General features: G+C 56.5%; 1 protein-coding gene across 1 annotated transcript in view; it reads left to right on the top strand.

Moving 5' to 3' along the window:
• LOC101627880 (cytochrome P450 26B1) overlaps nucleotides 1–12,897 on the top strand; it is a 17,699-nt gene extending 4,802 nt beyond the window's left edge. Inside the window, exons 3-6 of the mRNA XM_004691516.2 lie at nucleotides 7,739–8,014; nucleotides 8,241–8,396; nucleotides 9,636–9,920; nucleotides 10,272–12,897. Of these exons, the coding sequence (XP_004691573.1) occupies nucleotides 7,739–8,014; nucleotides 8,241–8,396; nucleotides 9,636–9,920; nucleotides 10,272–10,664 (1,110 nt within the window). The 3' untranslated portion in view covers nucleotides 10,665–12,897. The remainder of the gene's footprint in view (nucleotides 1–7,738; nucleotides 8,015–8,240; nucleotides 8,397–9,635; nucleotides 9,921–10,271) is intronic.
• The last annotated feature ends 4,683 nt before the right edge of the window (nucleotides 12,898–17,580 follow it).

The following is a 17,580-nucleotide window of genomic DNA, read 5'->3' as shown; positions in this document are numbered from 1 at the left end:
CGCCGCGGCTCCGGGCGCGGGCGGCACGTGCTGTTTGAACTGCAGTAACCCGAAAACTGAGCCGCCCGCGGGCGGGGCGCGGGTCTGCGAGCTTAAAGCGGCGGGAGGGGATGCTGCAAGACCTCCCCTCCTCTCGTTTTTTCCACTCGGTCGGAGGGCTCACCCAGGTTTGAAACTTAAAGGAAAGAGAGCGGCAGCCTCAGATCTCCGGGAGGCGTGGCGGGGCCCCGACACCCGTGGGCAGTCCCCCCCCCCCCGCCGGAAGTCTGTGTGCGAGGTGGTCTCGGTGAACGTCGGGGAATTCATCTCACAGTATTCGATGTCCTCTGAACTACCGGCCAAGCTTCTCTCCGTGGCAGGCGGAGGGGGGGAATCATACGGAGGGCTCCCCGTCCTCCACCCTGTACAGCACGTGTTGCAGGGACGGAAAGGGACTCTCAAGTCCTCTCCCCACGTGCGGGCTAGAGCAGGAAGCAGTAATGCCGCCCTGGGGCAGGTGGGCGGAATTCTGGGGAGGACCCCGAGGGGGAGCTGCAGGCTCCCGAATGGGGGCTTTTCAAAGTCACTAGACACTTCTTTTTTCTTAATCTCTGTGACTCTACCAAAAGCCCTTTGAAGGAGCCTGGAGAGAACTGAGACTGAGAAATCCAGCCCCTAAGAATGCAGCTGGTTCTTCATTTCATCATTATAGGGCCTTTAACAATAAAACAATCACAGTCCCCTTCTCCCTGAAGAGGGCTGGAGAGACTTTAAGTCGTCCTGGAAGCAAAGAAAGGCAGGCAGGGCCTGGAGCATAGCCATCCATGGGAAGAGTTGTTTCTGGGCCACTAAGCAGAGCCTTCCTCAGTCCTGATTAATCTGGGGCTGGAGGGGGGTGAAGCAGCCTGGAAAGGAGCTGGGAGGAAGACTTGGATGGGACCCAGGGAGGTCCAGACTTTTGGACTATGGTATTGTCTTGTGATTCCACTACCCTGTGCCTGACTTGGCCTTAGGCTTCAGGGTATGGAAGACCTGCAAAGCCCCCAGGTTTTGGACTGCATTGTCCATTAATGAGGAGGGGAGGAGGAATGAGCCAGCACAGGTAAATACTTCTAGAGCATCGTGGGCAAGGAATGGGGGGGGGGGTGTCTCTGGGGCAGGGCTGAGAACCAAGGCTCACAGGTGGATATTGCTGGTCTTTCTTTGGGTCACCCTTGTCCTCTAGCACCTGGAGGGTGGGGAGTAGCCAGAAAGCAGTTCATCTTGACCCAGGCCTGGAATCCTAATGCAGGACCTTCTCTAGTTGTGTACTTGCTAGGTGGCATGTTTTTGGCTCCTGTGGTAAATGGGTGGACAAATCTGTCCTTCTCCGCAGCTATCACTCACTGCTGTTGCATAAGCTTGGGCTTACTAAATGGAAGATACTGGGTGAGGCACAAACACAGAAGCAGGAAACTTAGTCTATGCCTCAAGAAGTACAGTGAACCAGATAAGAATAGTCAGGGGCACATACAGGTGCTGGATGGAATGGCCAGTCCCTTTGGACAAACACCCAGTCTGGCCAGAGTGGGGGCTACTATGTGCCACTTACGGTTGCCCCAAGCCCATGCTACCACAGTGCTGGAGGTGGGATGCCGGACCAAGCCTCGGCCTGGTTAGGGTGTGTTCGCAGGAAGTGGGGCCCAGGTGTGGTAGGGTCCTGGTGGCAGGGAACTAGGAACGTCACTATTTCCACGGAGCCTCATGTCCCACCCATTCACTGGGAGGTCTGACCAGATGTGCTGGGAAGGGGCTGCTCACAGCCATCACTGCACTCCAGGTGTTTATCCGGCTTCCCTGGTGGTCTAGGGCCAAGAGAGGTGGGCTTGATGTGAGAAAGCCTTGCCAGTCTAACGGAGTCCTGGCTGGAAGAAGCCAATCCTGTACCCCACAGCCTTGACCTCAGACTGGGTTCTTCCCCTTTGTCGACAGTCTTTATGCCTGAGCCTGGGGTGTCTCTGATTGAGGGCAGGGCCTCCATCCCTCATGGTGTGCAGGGACACTAGGCTCTTGTTCTAGAAAGGTGGATGGACTCTACTAGGGGAGCCTGGGGGGAGGGGTTGTCAAAGATACAGATGGGTCTGGGATAGATCTGAAGCCTCCAGTGCCCAAACCCACACACCAGGTTGGACGGGGCCTTTCGTCCTCGCTTCCTTTGGGGACAGGAATGGCACAATTCTGCCCCAAAGGGCCAGCAGCTTCAGGGCACCTCAGATAGTGTCCCTCTCAGAACTTGGCAAGTATCCCAGGTGATACACTTAGCCTTGGCACCCTGCACTGGGACACACCCCAGAAGGTTTTTGTCCCTGGTATGGAGACTCCTTGGCTACCGTAACTTCTGGGCCCAGAGCTGAGGTGGGGAAACAGCACAACAGGCTTTGGCAGCGGGGGGGGGGGGGGAAGTAGCACTGATGGCCCACACAGCTCCCCTCATCATCTGGCCTTTGGACTGTCCACACTGGCTCAAGATCACTGCTGTCTTGTCAGAAACCTTGTGCACCCTGGGCAGGGTGTCAGGATAGAGAGGGCAGGAGGTGCCTCAGCAGGAGGGTAGAGCCAGCAGGACCCCTGGTGGGAGGGGGGTCCTGAGGGAGGGGAGCCCAGACTGTCTTCAAGTAACCTTTGACAGGGCACAGCCTCTCTGCAAAGTCTGTCCACCAGATTCAGCTGCGACAGAAGCTCCCACCTGAATGGGATGGTAAGGCAGGTGGCACACCCCAAGCAGCGCTGCTGCCGCCCCAGTGTCCTGGCACAGGCAGTCTTTGTTCTGCCAGCTCAAGTCCTTCACCCAAAAGTTACTGTAGCATCAGTGGGTGGCTGCAGGCGCATCTGAGGGGGGAGGCAGCAGCCTCTGAAGGTCAGCAGGGGAGGGAGCTCGCAGCCAGCCACCAAGGCGCCTGGGAGTGGGCACCTCCCTCGGCATGCTCTCGTGCCAGGCAGCAGGCAGTGTTGCGAAGGCTATGCTTGGGGGGCCATGACCTCCTTTTTCCCTCCTTTCCGTGTCTTTCCAGGGAGGGGTGGGGGCCCAAGGCTGTGATGCTGATGCGTCCGTTCACTCTCCCAGCCTTGGAGACCTTTGTGGCCTTGGCAGGGTCCAGGGAGGCTCCACTGGGGTCTGCCCTGGCCCCTTTCCCTGGAGCCAGTTGCTGTATCCACTCCAGCTTCCCCAGGCTGAAGGGCAGAGCCGCCAGCGCTGAGAAGTGTTGAGAGAAAGCCAGAGTAACCAAAAGCGTTGACCTTACCCTTTGAATAAACCAGAGAGGGGAGTTCCCTTCAGATTTCTTAGATAAATCCAGAATCCTCCAGGACTAGAGGAGGGCTAGGAGTGAGGGTTTTGAATAGTGGGAGGCTGAGGGGGTGGGGTGGGGGGGGAGGTGCTGGTGGGTGTGGCCAGCCACGTCCTAGACTGTGACCTTGGGAAAGACCTTTCCCCTTTGGGCCTTAACTTTCCAAGGGGGTTTCTCTCTGGCTGAAACTTTCAGAACCTTTTTCAGATTCTGTGGCTCAGCAGGTACTTGCCAAGTGCTGCCCTGCCCTTCCTCACCGCAGGCTTTTATTGTGTGTGGAAGGACTGGGGCGAGCTGGCAATTAGCGCTGCAGTCACATGGGGGACAGGTACTGTTTTCCCTCAGAGGCTGGGGAATCCAGAAGAGGCTTGCTCAGCCTGGGGAGTCTGGGTCAGCCCCCCCTACCCTGAGGGGCTGAGTGGGGACCAGCTCAGAAGGCAGCCAGCATGAAACCGAGGCCCACTGGAAATGCCAGGCAGCCGGGAAGATGACGTCCTCCCTTGTCCTCCCTCTTCCTTGAGTATAAAGTACACACCTTGGCGTCGCCCTGTGCGGACAGCTGTCTAGAGGCCGCCTGCCCTCTGTTATTCTTTCCACTCTGCCGGCCGTGGCGTGGCTCCGGTGGCTTGGCCTGCCCAGGCCCCCACCCTCCCAGGCCGCCGCTTCCATTCCTCCCCCTGTCTGAGTCATTAGCCAGGGGAATGGGTTCCCTCTCTAGAACTTTCTGCTCCCATGGTTGCCTGTCCATCTGGTAGCCACAGAGTCCATCTGTCTGTCCATCCACAGCTGGAGGAGAACAGGAGGAGGTTTTCTGGCTGAGTGGGCCATGGGCTGAGTGGGCCATGGGGTTCCCGTGAGCTTCTCCCTCTTGGGGACACTGCGCAAGGGCAGGAGGCAGGAGAGCATCTGTAGATACAATCGCAGGGGACTGAGCAAGGCTAAGCCCCCTGGTGGTTCTCGCTGGGGGGGGGGGTGTGCAGCTGTGAGCTCAGGGAGACAGAAGCAAAGATGTGGCCTCCTGAGACAATTGTGTTGTGGTGGCAGGTTCGGGGGAGGGTTTCTGAACACACCCTTCAAGACAGGAGCTCATCCTGGCCTGTCTGTGCCCAGGAGTTCCCAGGTGGCACCAGCAGGGTGGGTAGTCCTATCTGGGCTCCCTCTGCAGGTTTCTGCCTGGGCCTTGCTGGTTCCTGATGACCTTTGTCCTGCATTCTTGGCTCACTTTTGGGAATTCCTAGGGAAGCCCCAGAGGGAAACAAAGCCTGCCTGGCTCCAGTTACACCTGTGGTCAGAGCTGTTGGCTCTGGGGGCCAGCAGCCCTTCCCCACTTCACACTGAGCCGCTCCTCGGGCACCTTCCCACTGCCCGAGCGCTGACCCCACCCGCCCCACGCGGCCAGCCCAGGCCTCCCTCTGCCCAGGCCAGCACCTCCGCCTCCTTCTGGCCTTTGTGGCGGGTGGTGGTTTCTGGGCTGCCCCAGCTTCGGGAAGTGCCCATGTTGTTAACCCTGGGCACAAACCCAGGGATGAGGCCCTGGAGTTTTCCTGGTGCCTGGGAGGTCCTGATGCCTGTGGGACAGATGGGCTGGAGGCAGGAGCGTGGACTTGGTGACCTCTGGGTGAAGCCCCTTGGGTCTGGAGTACCCAAGTAAGCCTACCTCCACTTACTCCTTGCTTGTGGGTAGTCTTCTACCTTATGGGGGCTCTGAGGAGACACATAAGACAGCCAGGTGGAAAGAGACCCCTAGAAAATCCATTAGACTAGGTGGTTCACGATGAGAACCCTGGTCTTGGGTATGATTCTCTTTTCAGAAGCCCCATCCCGGGAGTCTTACAGGGTAGTGGTGAGCTTCCTGGGATCACTCAGCTCCTGCCCTTGCTTAGCGTGGACTCCCTGTCCTCTGAGTCCCTCTGATCCATCCCAGCTCCCCCCTCCTCCCCCCTGACCTCCTTGGCCCCCAAGGCTGGAGACAGAGTGATTCAGCCAGCCATCACTAGAGGGCGCAGGGAATGTAACCTTTAGGGCAGGGACAGCGGGTCCTGTCTGTTCCCTTCTGAGGGGATGGAGGAGTAGAGGGGGGAGTACTGGCTCTCAGTGCCCGCCCCCGCCCCCACAAAACACTGGGGGGCCTACCCATTTGAGGTATATGCGTAGGGGCCTGGCAGACACTTACCAACTGATTCGTGCAGTGCCAGATTTGAGGCTCTGAAAGGGTAGCATCAAAGTGCCACACGGGTGTTGGTGTTTATGCTCTCTAGATGGATAGGAGCCCCAGAGGCCAGCCGGTTCAACTTCACCATTTTACAAATGAAGAAACTGAGGCTAGGGGGTGGAGTAGCTGACTGGGCCATAATTGTCGTAAGTTGGTGAATGGTTCCGGGTTAAAACTCAGGAATCTGGGTGCCCGCCTATCTTTTCCCACCACCCCGCTGCATCTTGGAGTCTTGGGGATTTGACCTTGACTGGTTCTCATGGGCCTGGCCTCTGCCCTATCCCCTCTTCCACATGTCCATATTTTGGCTCTGGTCTCCCAGGTGCTGGGGGCTCTGTCTAGGCCCTGCCCCCTCCCCTCCTTGATGGCACCCTTCAGTCTGTCCTGCACTGTCTGGCTCTGGGCCAAGCATGGCCTTCCCGTCCCAGCCATTCCCTACCTCCAGCCTCCCCAGCGAGGTCTGGTAGCCACAGAGTTATCTTTCTGCCTCTCTGGTGAGCATGCTCTGCTCCCACACACCACTCGCTACTTACCCCAGGGCTCTGTGTTGTTTTTAAGGCCCTTAGTTGGTGGTGTTGAGCTCCCAGACTCTCCACCAAGAGCTGAACCTGGAATCCTAAGGACAGCAGTCAGGGTCAGGGACTGAAACAGAGAGCATGGCCCTTACCCACAGCTCCTGAGGGATGTGGCAGCTGAGGGCCCCTGCAGCGGAGCAAGGTGTGAGTGACCCATCTGGGACTGCGCCGCCCATGGCCACCTCCCTTCGTCCTCCTGTCTTTCAGCTGTCCCTGCGTAGCAGAAGCAGCCCCAAACAGTGCTGGCTTCTCTGCCCCTCACTGGCCTCTTTCCCTCCCTCCCTCTGCCCACCGGGAATTTCGGAATGAAAGTGCTATTGTGAATGCCTGGCTGGGCCACTGAAGGGCCAGCACTGTTATTTCTGCAAACCAGCCCTCCCATTAGCCATGCAGGGCTGAGGCCAGGAAAATGTTACCTTTTCCTCCTCGAGCTGACTGCAGGGGAAATTCTCACATTTACAGTTTGTGCGGTGGTTGTGTTTGGGGGGCAGGAGGGAGGGCGGGCGCGTGTGTGTGGTTTGCATAGGGTAGGGCTGGGGGGGGGCGTCTAGGGGACTGTTAGTCTCCTTCCTCTACACTGCACCTCCCCTCTGCCACCCAGATGACCCTGGGTGCTGGTGGACGCGTCCCCCTTCCCCATCGGACCTTGGGTGGGGGATGGAATTTGTTGATTATAAGCAGGACCCACAAGCCACAGTAAATAAACAAACACCCTCCCTCTGCTGCACACCACGGGCAGCAACATGAACGACATGTGCCGAGTGATGTTTGGGGGGGGGTGCATGGGGGCAGGAGCTGAGGGATCAGGCCGCTGGCAAGCTGGGGAGGCAGAAACAGGGCCTCATTGGCTACTTAAAATGGACCGGGAAAATGGAGGGAATTAAAAAGGCTTCTGTTTGGTTTTGTGATCTTTTGGTGTGGAAAGCCTTGTTCCCAACCCCCGCCTCCAGATCCAGCCACACTAAAGACATATGGTGGTTCAGTGTTGACAAACTACCTGGGATCCCACCCCTGGGTGTGAGAGCAATTTTGGGTCTCCCCAAGCTGTGCTTGCTGTTCAGCCCCGGTTCTCCCCTCAATGGAGGAGAAAAGCCACCTACTGCTTTCTGCCTCTCCCTTATCCACTCTGTTTTGTATTCCTCTGGAACACTTCTGAAGCGCGTCCTGGGAATTTGAGGGGTGGGAGGCGAGCCCCCGCAGGGTAGGGTTGGCCTGCCCTCCAGCCTGGCCCAGCCCGCTCCTGTGTTTTCCCTAGCTGAGATGACCACACGGCCTGCAGACCTCCTGGCCACTGGACTGCATAGCTCCCCAGGCTTTGATGGTTTGGGGGCACATGGCTTTCAAGGGGCATGGGGGTCAGGGTAGTGGTTATATCAAAAAGGAGATGACAGCTCAGAACATCCTGCGAATGAGATGGAAGGTCCGTGTTTCAAATAAAAATGCTTATGAACCCCACTTTAATCCTGTCCTTCCTGTGTTTCCTTCCCCCCAAACACAGCAGTGTACAGAGTAGGGGTGTCAGTGAGCACACTGTGTTTGGGTGTGGGGTGAGGCCTGGGATTTTTTTCGACCGTAGTCATAGGATCTGGGCTCCACCCAGACCCAGGGGAGCCCACCTGAGAGCCGCCTGCCTCTCTGCCCTCTAGGTCTTCTCCAAGATCTTCAGCCACGAGGCGCTGGAGAGCTACCTGCCGAAGATCCAGCTGGTGATCCAGGACACGCTGCGTGCCTGGAGCAGTCACCCGGAGGCCATCAATGTGTACCAGGAGGCCCAGAAGCTGACCTTCCGCATGGCCATCCGTGTGCTGCTGGGCTTCAGCATCCCGGAAGAGGACCTCGGTCATCTCTTTGAGGTCTACCAGCAGTTTGTGGAGAACGTCTTCTCCCTGCCCGTTGACCTGCCCTTTAGTGGATACCGGCGGGTGAGTATCTGGGGCCCAGGAAAGAGGCAGAAGCACCGAGAGCCCACCCTGAGGGAGGGGGCAGCTGGCCGCGCAACACTCACGGGTCTCTGGCAGGGCAGGGTGGCCTTCACGGCGTGGTCCCTAGGCTTAGATGAAACCCCTTACCCTGTCCTGCCTGCCTGTGGTGCCCTCGGTGGCCCTGCCCCATCCTGCTGGGTGACTAGATGCTTCCTTCTCCTCTTAGGGCATTCAGGCCCGGCAGATCCTTCAGAAGGGACTGGAGAAGGCAATTCGGGAGAAGCTGCAGTGCGCCCAGGGCAAGGACTACTCGGACGCCCTGGACATCCTCATCGAGAGCAGCAAGGAGCACGGGAAGGAGATGACCATGCAAGAACTGAAGGTGGCCCCCCTCCCCCCCAGCGCACCATGCCCCGCACTGGAAGGGCCCCCAGGCATTCCCACCCAGAGGTCCCATTCCTTAGGCACTGCTCTCGAGCAGCTCTCGCTGCACCAGAGCTGAGGCCAGAGCCAGAAGACAGACGATGTATCCGCCTGCCATGGCATGGCCTATGGGGAGGACAAGAAGCCTCGCGAAGGGTGGGCTTGCCGTGCCGCCCTCTCTCCAGGTGTGCGCCCAGTTCTGCTGGCAACAGGGTCATCACCGTGCCTGGGCCCATGCTCTCGGTCCCGCCCAGGTCCCTCTACCATTTTTCAGATATGCCAGAATTGTTCCCTAGGAATCTCTGCATAGACTGGGCATAGGTGGTGTAGTCACAATTTCAGTGCATTTTATGACTCAGGTGCCCGATAGATCGTGTGAGAAAGGGAAAGCTCCTGACTTGAGGCCAGCCCCAGCAGTTGGGGCAGAGCTACAGGGATTTGGACCAGAGTCCTCCTCCCCCATTATCTCCTATAGTTGGTGGCATTTGACAATTTCCAGCCTGCCTGGCACTGGCTAAGCCTATTTGGGTTGCCGGCACCAAGACTGTCCACTCTGGGTGCAAGTAGGGCTTTCTGCCCTCCCTCGCCCTGCTCTGGACTGGAGTCCATATTTATAAAGACAGGGCTTGAGACGAGAGCGCCTGTCAGGGCCTTTCTGTCCACACCTTTAGTCGAGGTCTCCAAGTCACCTGGGGGCCACCTCCCCTCAGCCTTCTCCCTGTAGCCTATTCTAGGCCCTGGTGAGAATGGCCTCAGGCTGTCTGTCAGGCCTCCGTGCTCTCCTGACCACCTGCCAGGGATCCTACTCTTGGCATGGACACTACACCTCTCCCGTGTGGCCCCCACATACTCGCCTCCACTGTGCCTGGCTCCTTGGGATTTGTTCTTTTTCTTGGGGGCTCACTGCACTGATCAGACCTGCTAGGGCTGGCCCTGGGATCCAACTGTGAGTGAGCAGTGACCCACTTGCTCCAAGAGATGTCCAGGCTCATCTGGGTTGTAGAGGTTGTCTCTTGTCCAGTCGGGTACTGCCCCCGTGACCATTGTGGCTCCAGGGCCACAGCAACATGAGGCTCAGAAGTGGGTGGCACTCAGGTGGATGACCCTGAGAAGTGGGGGCACTGGCGGAGCAGGGATGCCCCCAGACTGGGCCTGCCTGGGTGGGCGAGGTCACCGACGGTGCTCTCTGCTGCTGCAGGACGGGACCCTGGAGCTGATCTTTGCAGCCTATGCCACCACCGCCAGCGCCAGCACCTCCCTCATCATGCAGCTGCTGAAGCACCCGGCTGTGCTGGAGAAGCTGCGGGAGGAGCTGCGAGCCCAGGGCATCCTGCACAGCGGCGGCTGTCCCTGCGAGGGCACGCTCTCCCTGGACATGCTTAGTGGGCTGCACTACCTGGACTGCGTCATCAAGGAGGTCATGCGCCTCTTCACGCCCATCTCTGGTGGCTATCGCACCGTGCTGCAGACCTTCGAGCTTGACGTGAGGCTGGGTCTTGGGGCTGGGGCTCAGGGGCCACATGGCAGCACTGTGTGTGTGGGCGGGAGAGGGTACCCCTATCTGATGGGGAGACGGTGTGCTCTTCTAGGGAAACACCCACCCCAAACAGTGGTTCATATGAAACCAGTCTTGCGTCATATGTGATGTGGCATGTGGACGTCTGTTAATAAGGGACGGGGCTGAATGCTGAGGGGATGGCAGGGCAGGCCTGGGGGTTCTAGGGGGGTGTTGCTAGGAACAGCTGGGGGTGGCGGCAGGAAGTCCTGGGCCAATTAGAACCTTCTCTTGGCTCCCCCCACCGCAACCCAGCCTTTACTCCTATTGTGTCTCCAGGGTTTCCAGATCCCCAAAGGCTGGAGTGTCATGTACAGCATCCGGGATACCCACGACACGGCCCCGGTGTTCAAAGATGTGAACGTGTTCGACCCGGACCGCTTTGGTCAGGCGAGGAGTGAAGACAAGGATGGCCGCTTCCATTACCTCCCATTTGGCGGTGGCGTCCGGACCTGCCTGGGCAAGCACCTGGCCAAGCTCTTCCTGAAGGTGCTGGCGGTGGAGCTGGCCAGCACTAGCCGCTTTGAGCTGGCCACCCGGACCTTCCCCCGCATTACCTTGGTCCCAGTGGTGCACCCCGTGGACGGCCTCAGTGTCAAATTCTTTGGCCTGGACTCCAACCAGAACAAGATCCTGCCAGAGACAGAGGCCATGCTGAGCGCCACGGTCTAGGCGCGCCGGCCCACCCCCGGCCTCCACCCGGCCAGGCTTGCGGGTGGGAGAGGGTGGAAAGGTAGAAACCTGTGTGTGGGAGGGGCTGACCCTGGAGACCGGGGAGCAGCCCCTCGGACTCGCCCTGGGCGTCCCCGTCCCTGGCAAGCCCTTCCCAAAGCCCAGAGGGCCCAGTCTGTCTGGGAAGTGAGGGCGCTCTGCCTGGCTCCTGCTTCTGTCCAGTCTCTTCCCGGTTCCCTCCAGCTTAGCTCCTGGAAAGGGCATGGCCGGGCCCCGCATGCCAGTTACAGTGTTAAATGTCAGTTGGCTTGTGCTGCAGCATTGCTTGTGATATTCTGAACTGGTCCCTCCCCTCCTATTTCTTTGAACCCTGTAATTCTGAGGGCAGGTGGTCAACGCCAGGGAGGGAGGAAAGAGGTGGCCTCTTTGGCTCTCTTCAGACCCCTTCCCCTCCTCCTGCTTTGGCTGGAAGTTGGGGGGGCGGTGGAGAGTGCCCCTCCTGGGGTGGCTGCCCAGGGCCACATCCTGAGAACAGAATGCCAGGGCTGGGGCTGCAGTCAGCCCGTGAAATGACCTATTGCTGCTACTATTTCTCTTCTCTGACCTTGGGGTAAAGGCGCCCCACGCTCTGTCCTTTCAGCGTTCTCCCTGGCAGCCCTGGGCATGCGCACTGACGTCCCCACTCCCCACCTGGAGGCCCAGAGACCCCTTTGTTACACATGCATCTGAGGCTGTTGGCTCTTGGGCTGCTCCCTGTGGCTCCCCACCCCCCAGCCCCTATATTTATTCACTGATGTAACCAAGTCTTGGCATTACTGGGGTCTGGAGCAAGTGTTTCCTGTCCCTTAGTCTTGGTCCCAGGCAGAAAATCTGCAAGTAGCCTACCTTCCTTCCAGACTGCAGACTTTTTGTGGGTTCAACCTCAGAGCCTCACTTCCAGGGTGAAACTCAGCACCTCTGCCTTTGTTCCCTGATGGAGATGGGGAAATGGCCCACGGCCTCCTCTGTCAAAAATCCCAATCACTGATCGCATGGGGATTTGGAGGCTGCTGCCAAGATCCCTTGCCTGGCCAATAAGCACCCCAGTGGCCCCACTCCAGCTAGTGAGTATGGGGCAAGGATACGGGTTCTTTCTTCTGGTGGGAGCAAAGGCCTCCGTCACCCCTTCTTTAACCTTTACATTCTGTCTTTGGCCCTTGGAAAGGGCCTTTCCGTGATGGCCTTTCTGCCTCTTGCCACTGTCTGCCTAGTCCAGCTCAGGAGTGTGGGACGATGAAGGCAAGGGGAGGTGAGTCTAGGAGGGAGCCCGTCCTCAGCGCTGTGTCAGCCAGTCCTCCACAGGTCTGAGGCAGCTGAGGGTGGCGGCAGGGGAGGTGAGGAGGAGGAGGGTACGTGCGATTTGTCAGAAGAGATTTGCTTGAAAATTGGCCAGTCGGGGTGACTGGGGATAGGGGAGTAGCTCCTGCCACTGACATTTTGAGTGTTGGCAATTTGGGGTGCCTCCTGGGGATGGGTTGGGAGCCTTGGGTGAGTCTAGCAATTTTTGTCCGTTTTCAGGTTTTCTCTTTGTTTTCTGTGTTTCTCTACTCACTTTTGATGTTCTAAAAGCAAGAGTCCTCTTGATAAGAAAATCAAAACCACACAGAAGAATGCAAGACTTCCAGCCCCTAGCTGCTGCTTTGAGAACTGACCACGTGAGCTGCTCAGTTTCAGCGGGCAGAGGCCAGACTCCCACTGTCACCCCAGTTCACACCTACCTTCTGGTACACTTTATAAGATGAGGTTCAGACCAGATAGATTGCTCTAGAATCCCCTGTCCTCAAGTGTTTCACCTGGCTCCTCCTCTTTCATGATTAAAAAACAGCGTAGGACAGACATTATTGGCAAAAATGGACATCTAAAAACTTTTTAGTGAGATCTTTCAACCCGCCTCCCCTAACACACACCTCATCCTAAAAAACAGGCAAAAATGTGTGAAGATGCATCAAAGCTCGCGAAATCAGCTACGTGATGGACTAGAATCCGTTACTCACAAAGGCTCAGTGTCTGGCAGGTCGGCTCTCCTTTCAGCTGGCCTAGGGTGTCCTGACCAGTGGTGTTGACTGAGTGTCTAGGAATACAGTGAATGCAGCTTCAGGCTGGAAGTCCCCAGCCGGGGCCCTGGAGTGAGGAGGAAGGCCGGACGGCTCCGGGGAGCCTCAGTGGCTGTCCCTGGGGTGACCAGCCCCCCGGGGGCGGGAGGGGGGGAGCAGAGAAGGTACAGCTGAGGGGGTTGCCTGTGAGGGAGGAAGGCAGGATCATGTGCCCCGCTGGGTCTCACAGGCAACGAGAAGTAAAGAAAGCTCTTGACTGGCTGACGAGGGTTCCAGTGTCGAAATGCACCCATCTGTCTAGGTCTGTCTGTGTCTGTGTGTGTAGAGGGATTAGAGTGGTAGCGCTAGATGCGTGATGTTTTCTCACTTACCATTCCTAACTCTTGTAACTTGACATTAAGAAGACAAAACTCTAACTGCCATGGGCTTGCAGATTGAAGCACTTTCGATGCTGGGCGCTGGTGTTTGTGTCCTGGGCACCACCCTGGCCCTGCCTGGAGAGCTATAAGATTATTTTATACACAAGACTTTTTTTTTTTCATAAATGTTATAATTTTGTGTCTGTCTTTATAAACTATTATAAGTACTATTTTTGTTATAATTCAAAATAGATATTTAGTATAAAGTTTTGCTGTTAAATATTTGTTATTTAGTAAAATGAATTTTCCTCTATTGTAAACATGGTTCAAAATATTAATATGTTTTTATCACAGTTGTTTTAATATTGAAAAGCACTTGTGTGTTTTGTTTTGATATGAAACTGGTGCCGTGCGAGTGTTTTTGCTGTCATGTGGTTTTAATCTGTATATAATATTCCACGTTGCATATTAAAAAATGAATGTTGTGCATTTTGTGATTTTGAAAATACTCAATGTGGCTCTTTTATAGGCTTCCATAATAAACCATGGGGACTCACCCTCGCTTGGCTTTCTGGTTTCTACCTCCACAGCCTCCCTAAAGTGCTCCTGGCACGGCCTTCCCCTCGGCCGCGCCCTCTCCTCCACCCTGTCCCATCACTGGGGAGGTCCTCCCCAGCATCCCTGGTGCTGCAAGGCCCCTGCCATTTCCTCAGGCTCAGAGCAGTCCCCGGAGGATCAGCTTCGTGGGGAGGGGAGAGGTTCCCAGCTGGCTCCCTGGTCACGTGACCATGACTGCCTGGGCCAGGAGTCTCTGCGAGATGCAGCCACCAGAGCACCGAGGGCCTGTCCTCAGAGGCCACTGGTTTCCTCGAGTGGGATGTTTATGTCCAGAGCGGGACTTTCAGCCCCATACCCCCTGGGTGCTTCTCAGAGCCTGTTTTTTGAGTAACTACCAGAGCTAATAGAGTTTGCTTGGGGAAGCAGGTTAAAGAGTTGAACAGTTGCCTTTCCTACAGGACTTCCCAGGACCGGGAGCCTGAGGATGGTGTAAAGATGCAGGTTTCAGGGATTCCCCCAAGCCTACTGAGTGCCTGAAACCATGTCCTCTTCGCCAATTATCACACTCGGAAAAGCTGCTCTCGACTCTGACCGCCACAGCTGGAGGTGAGGTCAGCAGCCGCACAAGCTCCGGTGTGAAACAAGGAGCACCGAGGCGTCCAGGAGACAGACGGGCTGTGGGTGGGGAGGGGTGGCCATAAGAGGCAGAGATGTGGCCCTCGCTGCCCAAGGAACCAGGGGGCTTGGCCCTGGCAAGGGAGAAGCCTCGCAGTGCCAGGCTGGTCCACGCTCTGTCTCGCCGCCCGTCTTCTTCCCAAAGTCTCAGGAGGGAAAGCCTTTTCGGGCTGGCCTCAGAAAGGCCAGTTTGTGACTTCAGTGTTGCTTTTTAAACAGTCAGACCCAGCCTGGGGAACCCCCCAGCCCAGGAACCCAGGAGTGCAGGGCTCCCCCAGCTGGGTCACAGAGCCTGGACACCCAGGGGGAGGGTCAGCCTCTGCACAGCCACCAAAGCAGGACGATTAGCACGCCTGGTGCCTTGGGTCTTTCTGCTCCAACTGCCCCTCCCCGCCGTGTCCCCAACTCCGAGCCTTAACCTCTACCTGCCCAGGGTGGAGGAGCATGAGGTGTGCCCCCCTTACCCACAAAATAAAGCAGAATCTCAGAGTGGCAGGGACTTCCGGGGTCACGCACAAGAGAGGGTGGTCCCTGTGTCAGAACGGGTGCTACCTGCCCCACCCAGCTGATGGTCACTGAGGGGCTCCCTCGCCTCTCAGACAGCGGCCTCTAGGCTCCACAAGAAGCAGCAGTGGGCATCCCCGCTTCCAGTGGGAAACACGCCAGGGGAAGGTAGTTTTTCTGTGAACTCCATCTCCTGGGGGAATGGCCTTGTGGGCGCAGGGGTGAAGGAAGCGTGCCCCTGGCCTGTCCTCGGGCTGACCGCCCTGCTGTGGGTGGCGAGCCTGTCATCACCCAGTCTGCCCTTGCCTCTCCCCACTGGGCCTGGTGGGTTGGTGACATCCTCCACACGGCTGCCTGCTCCCGGGATCTCCTGGCCTGGAAGGAGAACACAGGCCGTTGTGGACAGGCAAACACAGCCGATGTTTGTCCAGGGGCTGGGGCGCCGGTGTAGAGGGAACTTGCAGACCGCACATTCTGCCACCTCCCAGCGCTTTTCCAAAACAGCCTGACCTTGGCTGCGCATGGCTGACCGGGGTGGCTGGGGGCTGGGAGCCAGGAATAGGGCAGGGGAAAGCAGGGCCTTGCGGCTAGCAGGGTGAGGTGGGCCAGGTGAGGGCAGAGCCAGGCCTCTGCCAGAGCCAGCCTGCTCAGCTCTGATGTGCCTTGGAGGGGAAAGAGAGGAGGGAGCATGTCTGTGTGAGGGGCTAAAGGGACAGCAAACTTGACTTGCCTCACTGTGTCTCCAGGATGAGTCTGCCAGGTCCAGATGCAGAATGGAGAGGCGGCCTCTCTTCCCTCAAATGACTTCCCTTTCGCCGGAAGAGATTGGTCGGGCCTCCATTTCACCTCCACTGGTGTCCGCCACTCCCAGGGACCCTGGTCTCCCAGAGACACTTATTCCAGCCCCTTCAGCCTTGATCTCATTCCATTCATCCGGATAAAGGGGACCTCTCGCCTCTACCCTTCTGCCCCCTTCTCCCCACCGAGGCCTGGTACGATTAAGACTCTGGTCCCCTCCAACTGTCCCCCTATTCTGCATAGCAGGATAGTGACAATGAGCATTCCGACTCTCTGTACAGGGCTATGATAGACTCCTGGAGGGAGCCGGGTCTCCCCTGGAGCTGTCTGAGGCACTTGGTGTTCCTTGGCTGTCAGTACCTAGGTGCCTACCCGAGAGTATCAGGCTACCTGGGAGGCATCAAGGGTGGTCTTCAGGCAGGTGTGCCTGGGAAGTGCCCGCTCCCTTCCTAGTTAGCACCCACAGAAACCCTTCTTGCCTCGTCTGTGTGGCCTTGACATTTTGACAAGTCCTTTCTTCTACTGTGACTTGAGCTCTGATTCCGAGTCAAGTATTTCGTAGAAAACACTGAGAATGGCGCCTCTGTGGGCATGCGTCTAGAAAGAGAGACTCACCCTGAGCCTGTCACTGTAAACGTCTCTTTGCAACCTCCTGCAAGGTTTCTGGCCCATTTCTCAGGCAAGGGGAGAACTACCTTTGTTTGGTTGTCTTGGGGTAGGGGAGAGGTTGCATATGTTTGGCAGGCCAAGGTAGAGGTGGGAGAGAAGTGTGGGAACAGACAGATGGATGTGGAAGTTACCCCCGCCACAGCCAAGGAGGAGGAGCAGGAGCTATCAAGTGTTGGTGGCGTAGGGGGGAAGAGGAAGACCAGAACTCCTGAAGGATAGGCCAGGCATGTACGAAGGGAGGGTGGGTGATGGCTGATGCTTCAGGGTGGAGGCACTCTGAAGTGGGCGCCTGCTGCTTCCCCTGACGTTGCTTGCAGTACTATGGTGTCAACTCTTTGTTCACCAAAACAATATCTGCCAAGGTTGACAGGGTTGTGTGTCACCGCTTCGTGTTGGTTTTGGGCAATTACAGATTCACAGGAAGCTGCGAAGGTCACATGGGATAGGTCCTGTGCACCCCTCACCAGTTATCCCAAGTAGCTGCTTGAGGTCATTTTGTACAATGTCAAAACTTGACACGGACATAGGCCCAATGGGCATGGAGTGTGACGTCAGTGTCATCCCTGTAGTGTGTGTAACCACCAGTGCAACGAAGATTATTATTCCAGCAGCGCAAAGCTCTTCCTCATCTTTAAGAGTGGTGACAGGGGACATCCTTGGATGTCTGTGCCCAGCGTAGGGAAGAGGCATTTAAATAAGACACTTGCTCATAAGTGTGCTGTTAACTGTAAGATGAGACGGTTCCCTTATTTTGCTAACTTGCAGGGACTTTTTGGAAGTCAAAAATGGGGATTGGATTTTTAAAATGCTTTTTCTGTGTCAAGTGATGTGATCACATGTTTTTCTCCTCTATTGCCTATTGAAATGTTGCATTGCATTGATCTTGTTTTCAATCTTGAATCAGCCTTGCACAGTTGGAATAAATCTCATTTGGTCACTTGGTAAAATTTTTTATATATTGCTAGCTTCCATTGACATATTATATAAATCATATATATGAACTATGGTGACATTGAACTCATCATCTTCACCATCCTCAAGTGTACAGTGCCCTTATCACACGCAAGTCATTGTGTGAACATCGCCACTATGCATCGCCAGAACTTTTTGCATCTGGCAAGCTGAAACTGCACCCACTAAACATCAGCTCCCATTCACCACTCCTGGAAACCACCATTCTGATTTCTGTTTCTTTTCTTTTTTTTTTTAATTTTTAAAAAATTTATTTATTTATGCATACAAACAAGAACTGGGGTACAG

This window comes from Condylura cristata, unplaced genomic scaffold (genome assembly GCF_000260355.1).
Source record: "Condylura cristata isolate star-nosed mole 26May11 unplaced genomic scaffold, ConCri1.0 scaffold00031, whole genome shotgun sequence".
NCBI lineage: Eukaryota > Metazoa > Chordata > Mammalia > Eulipotyphla > Talpidae > Condylura > Condylura cristata.
This window is presented reverse-complemented; position numbering and strand designations above follow the sequence as displayed.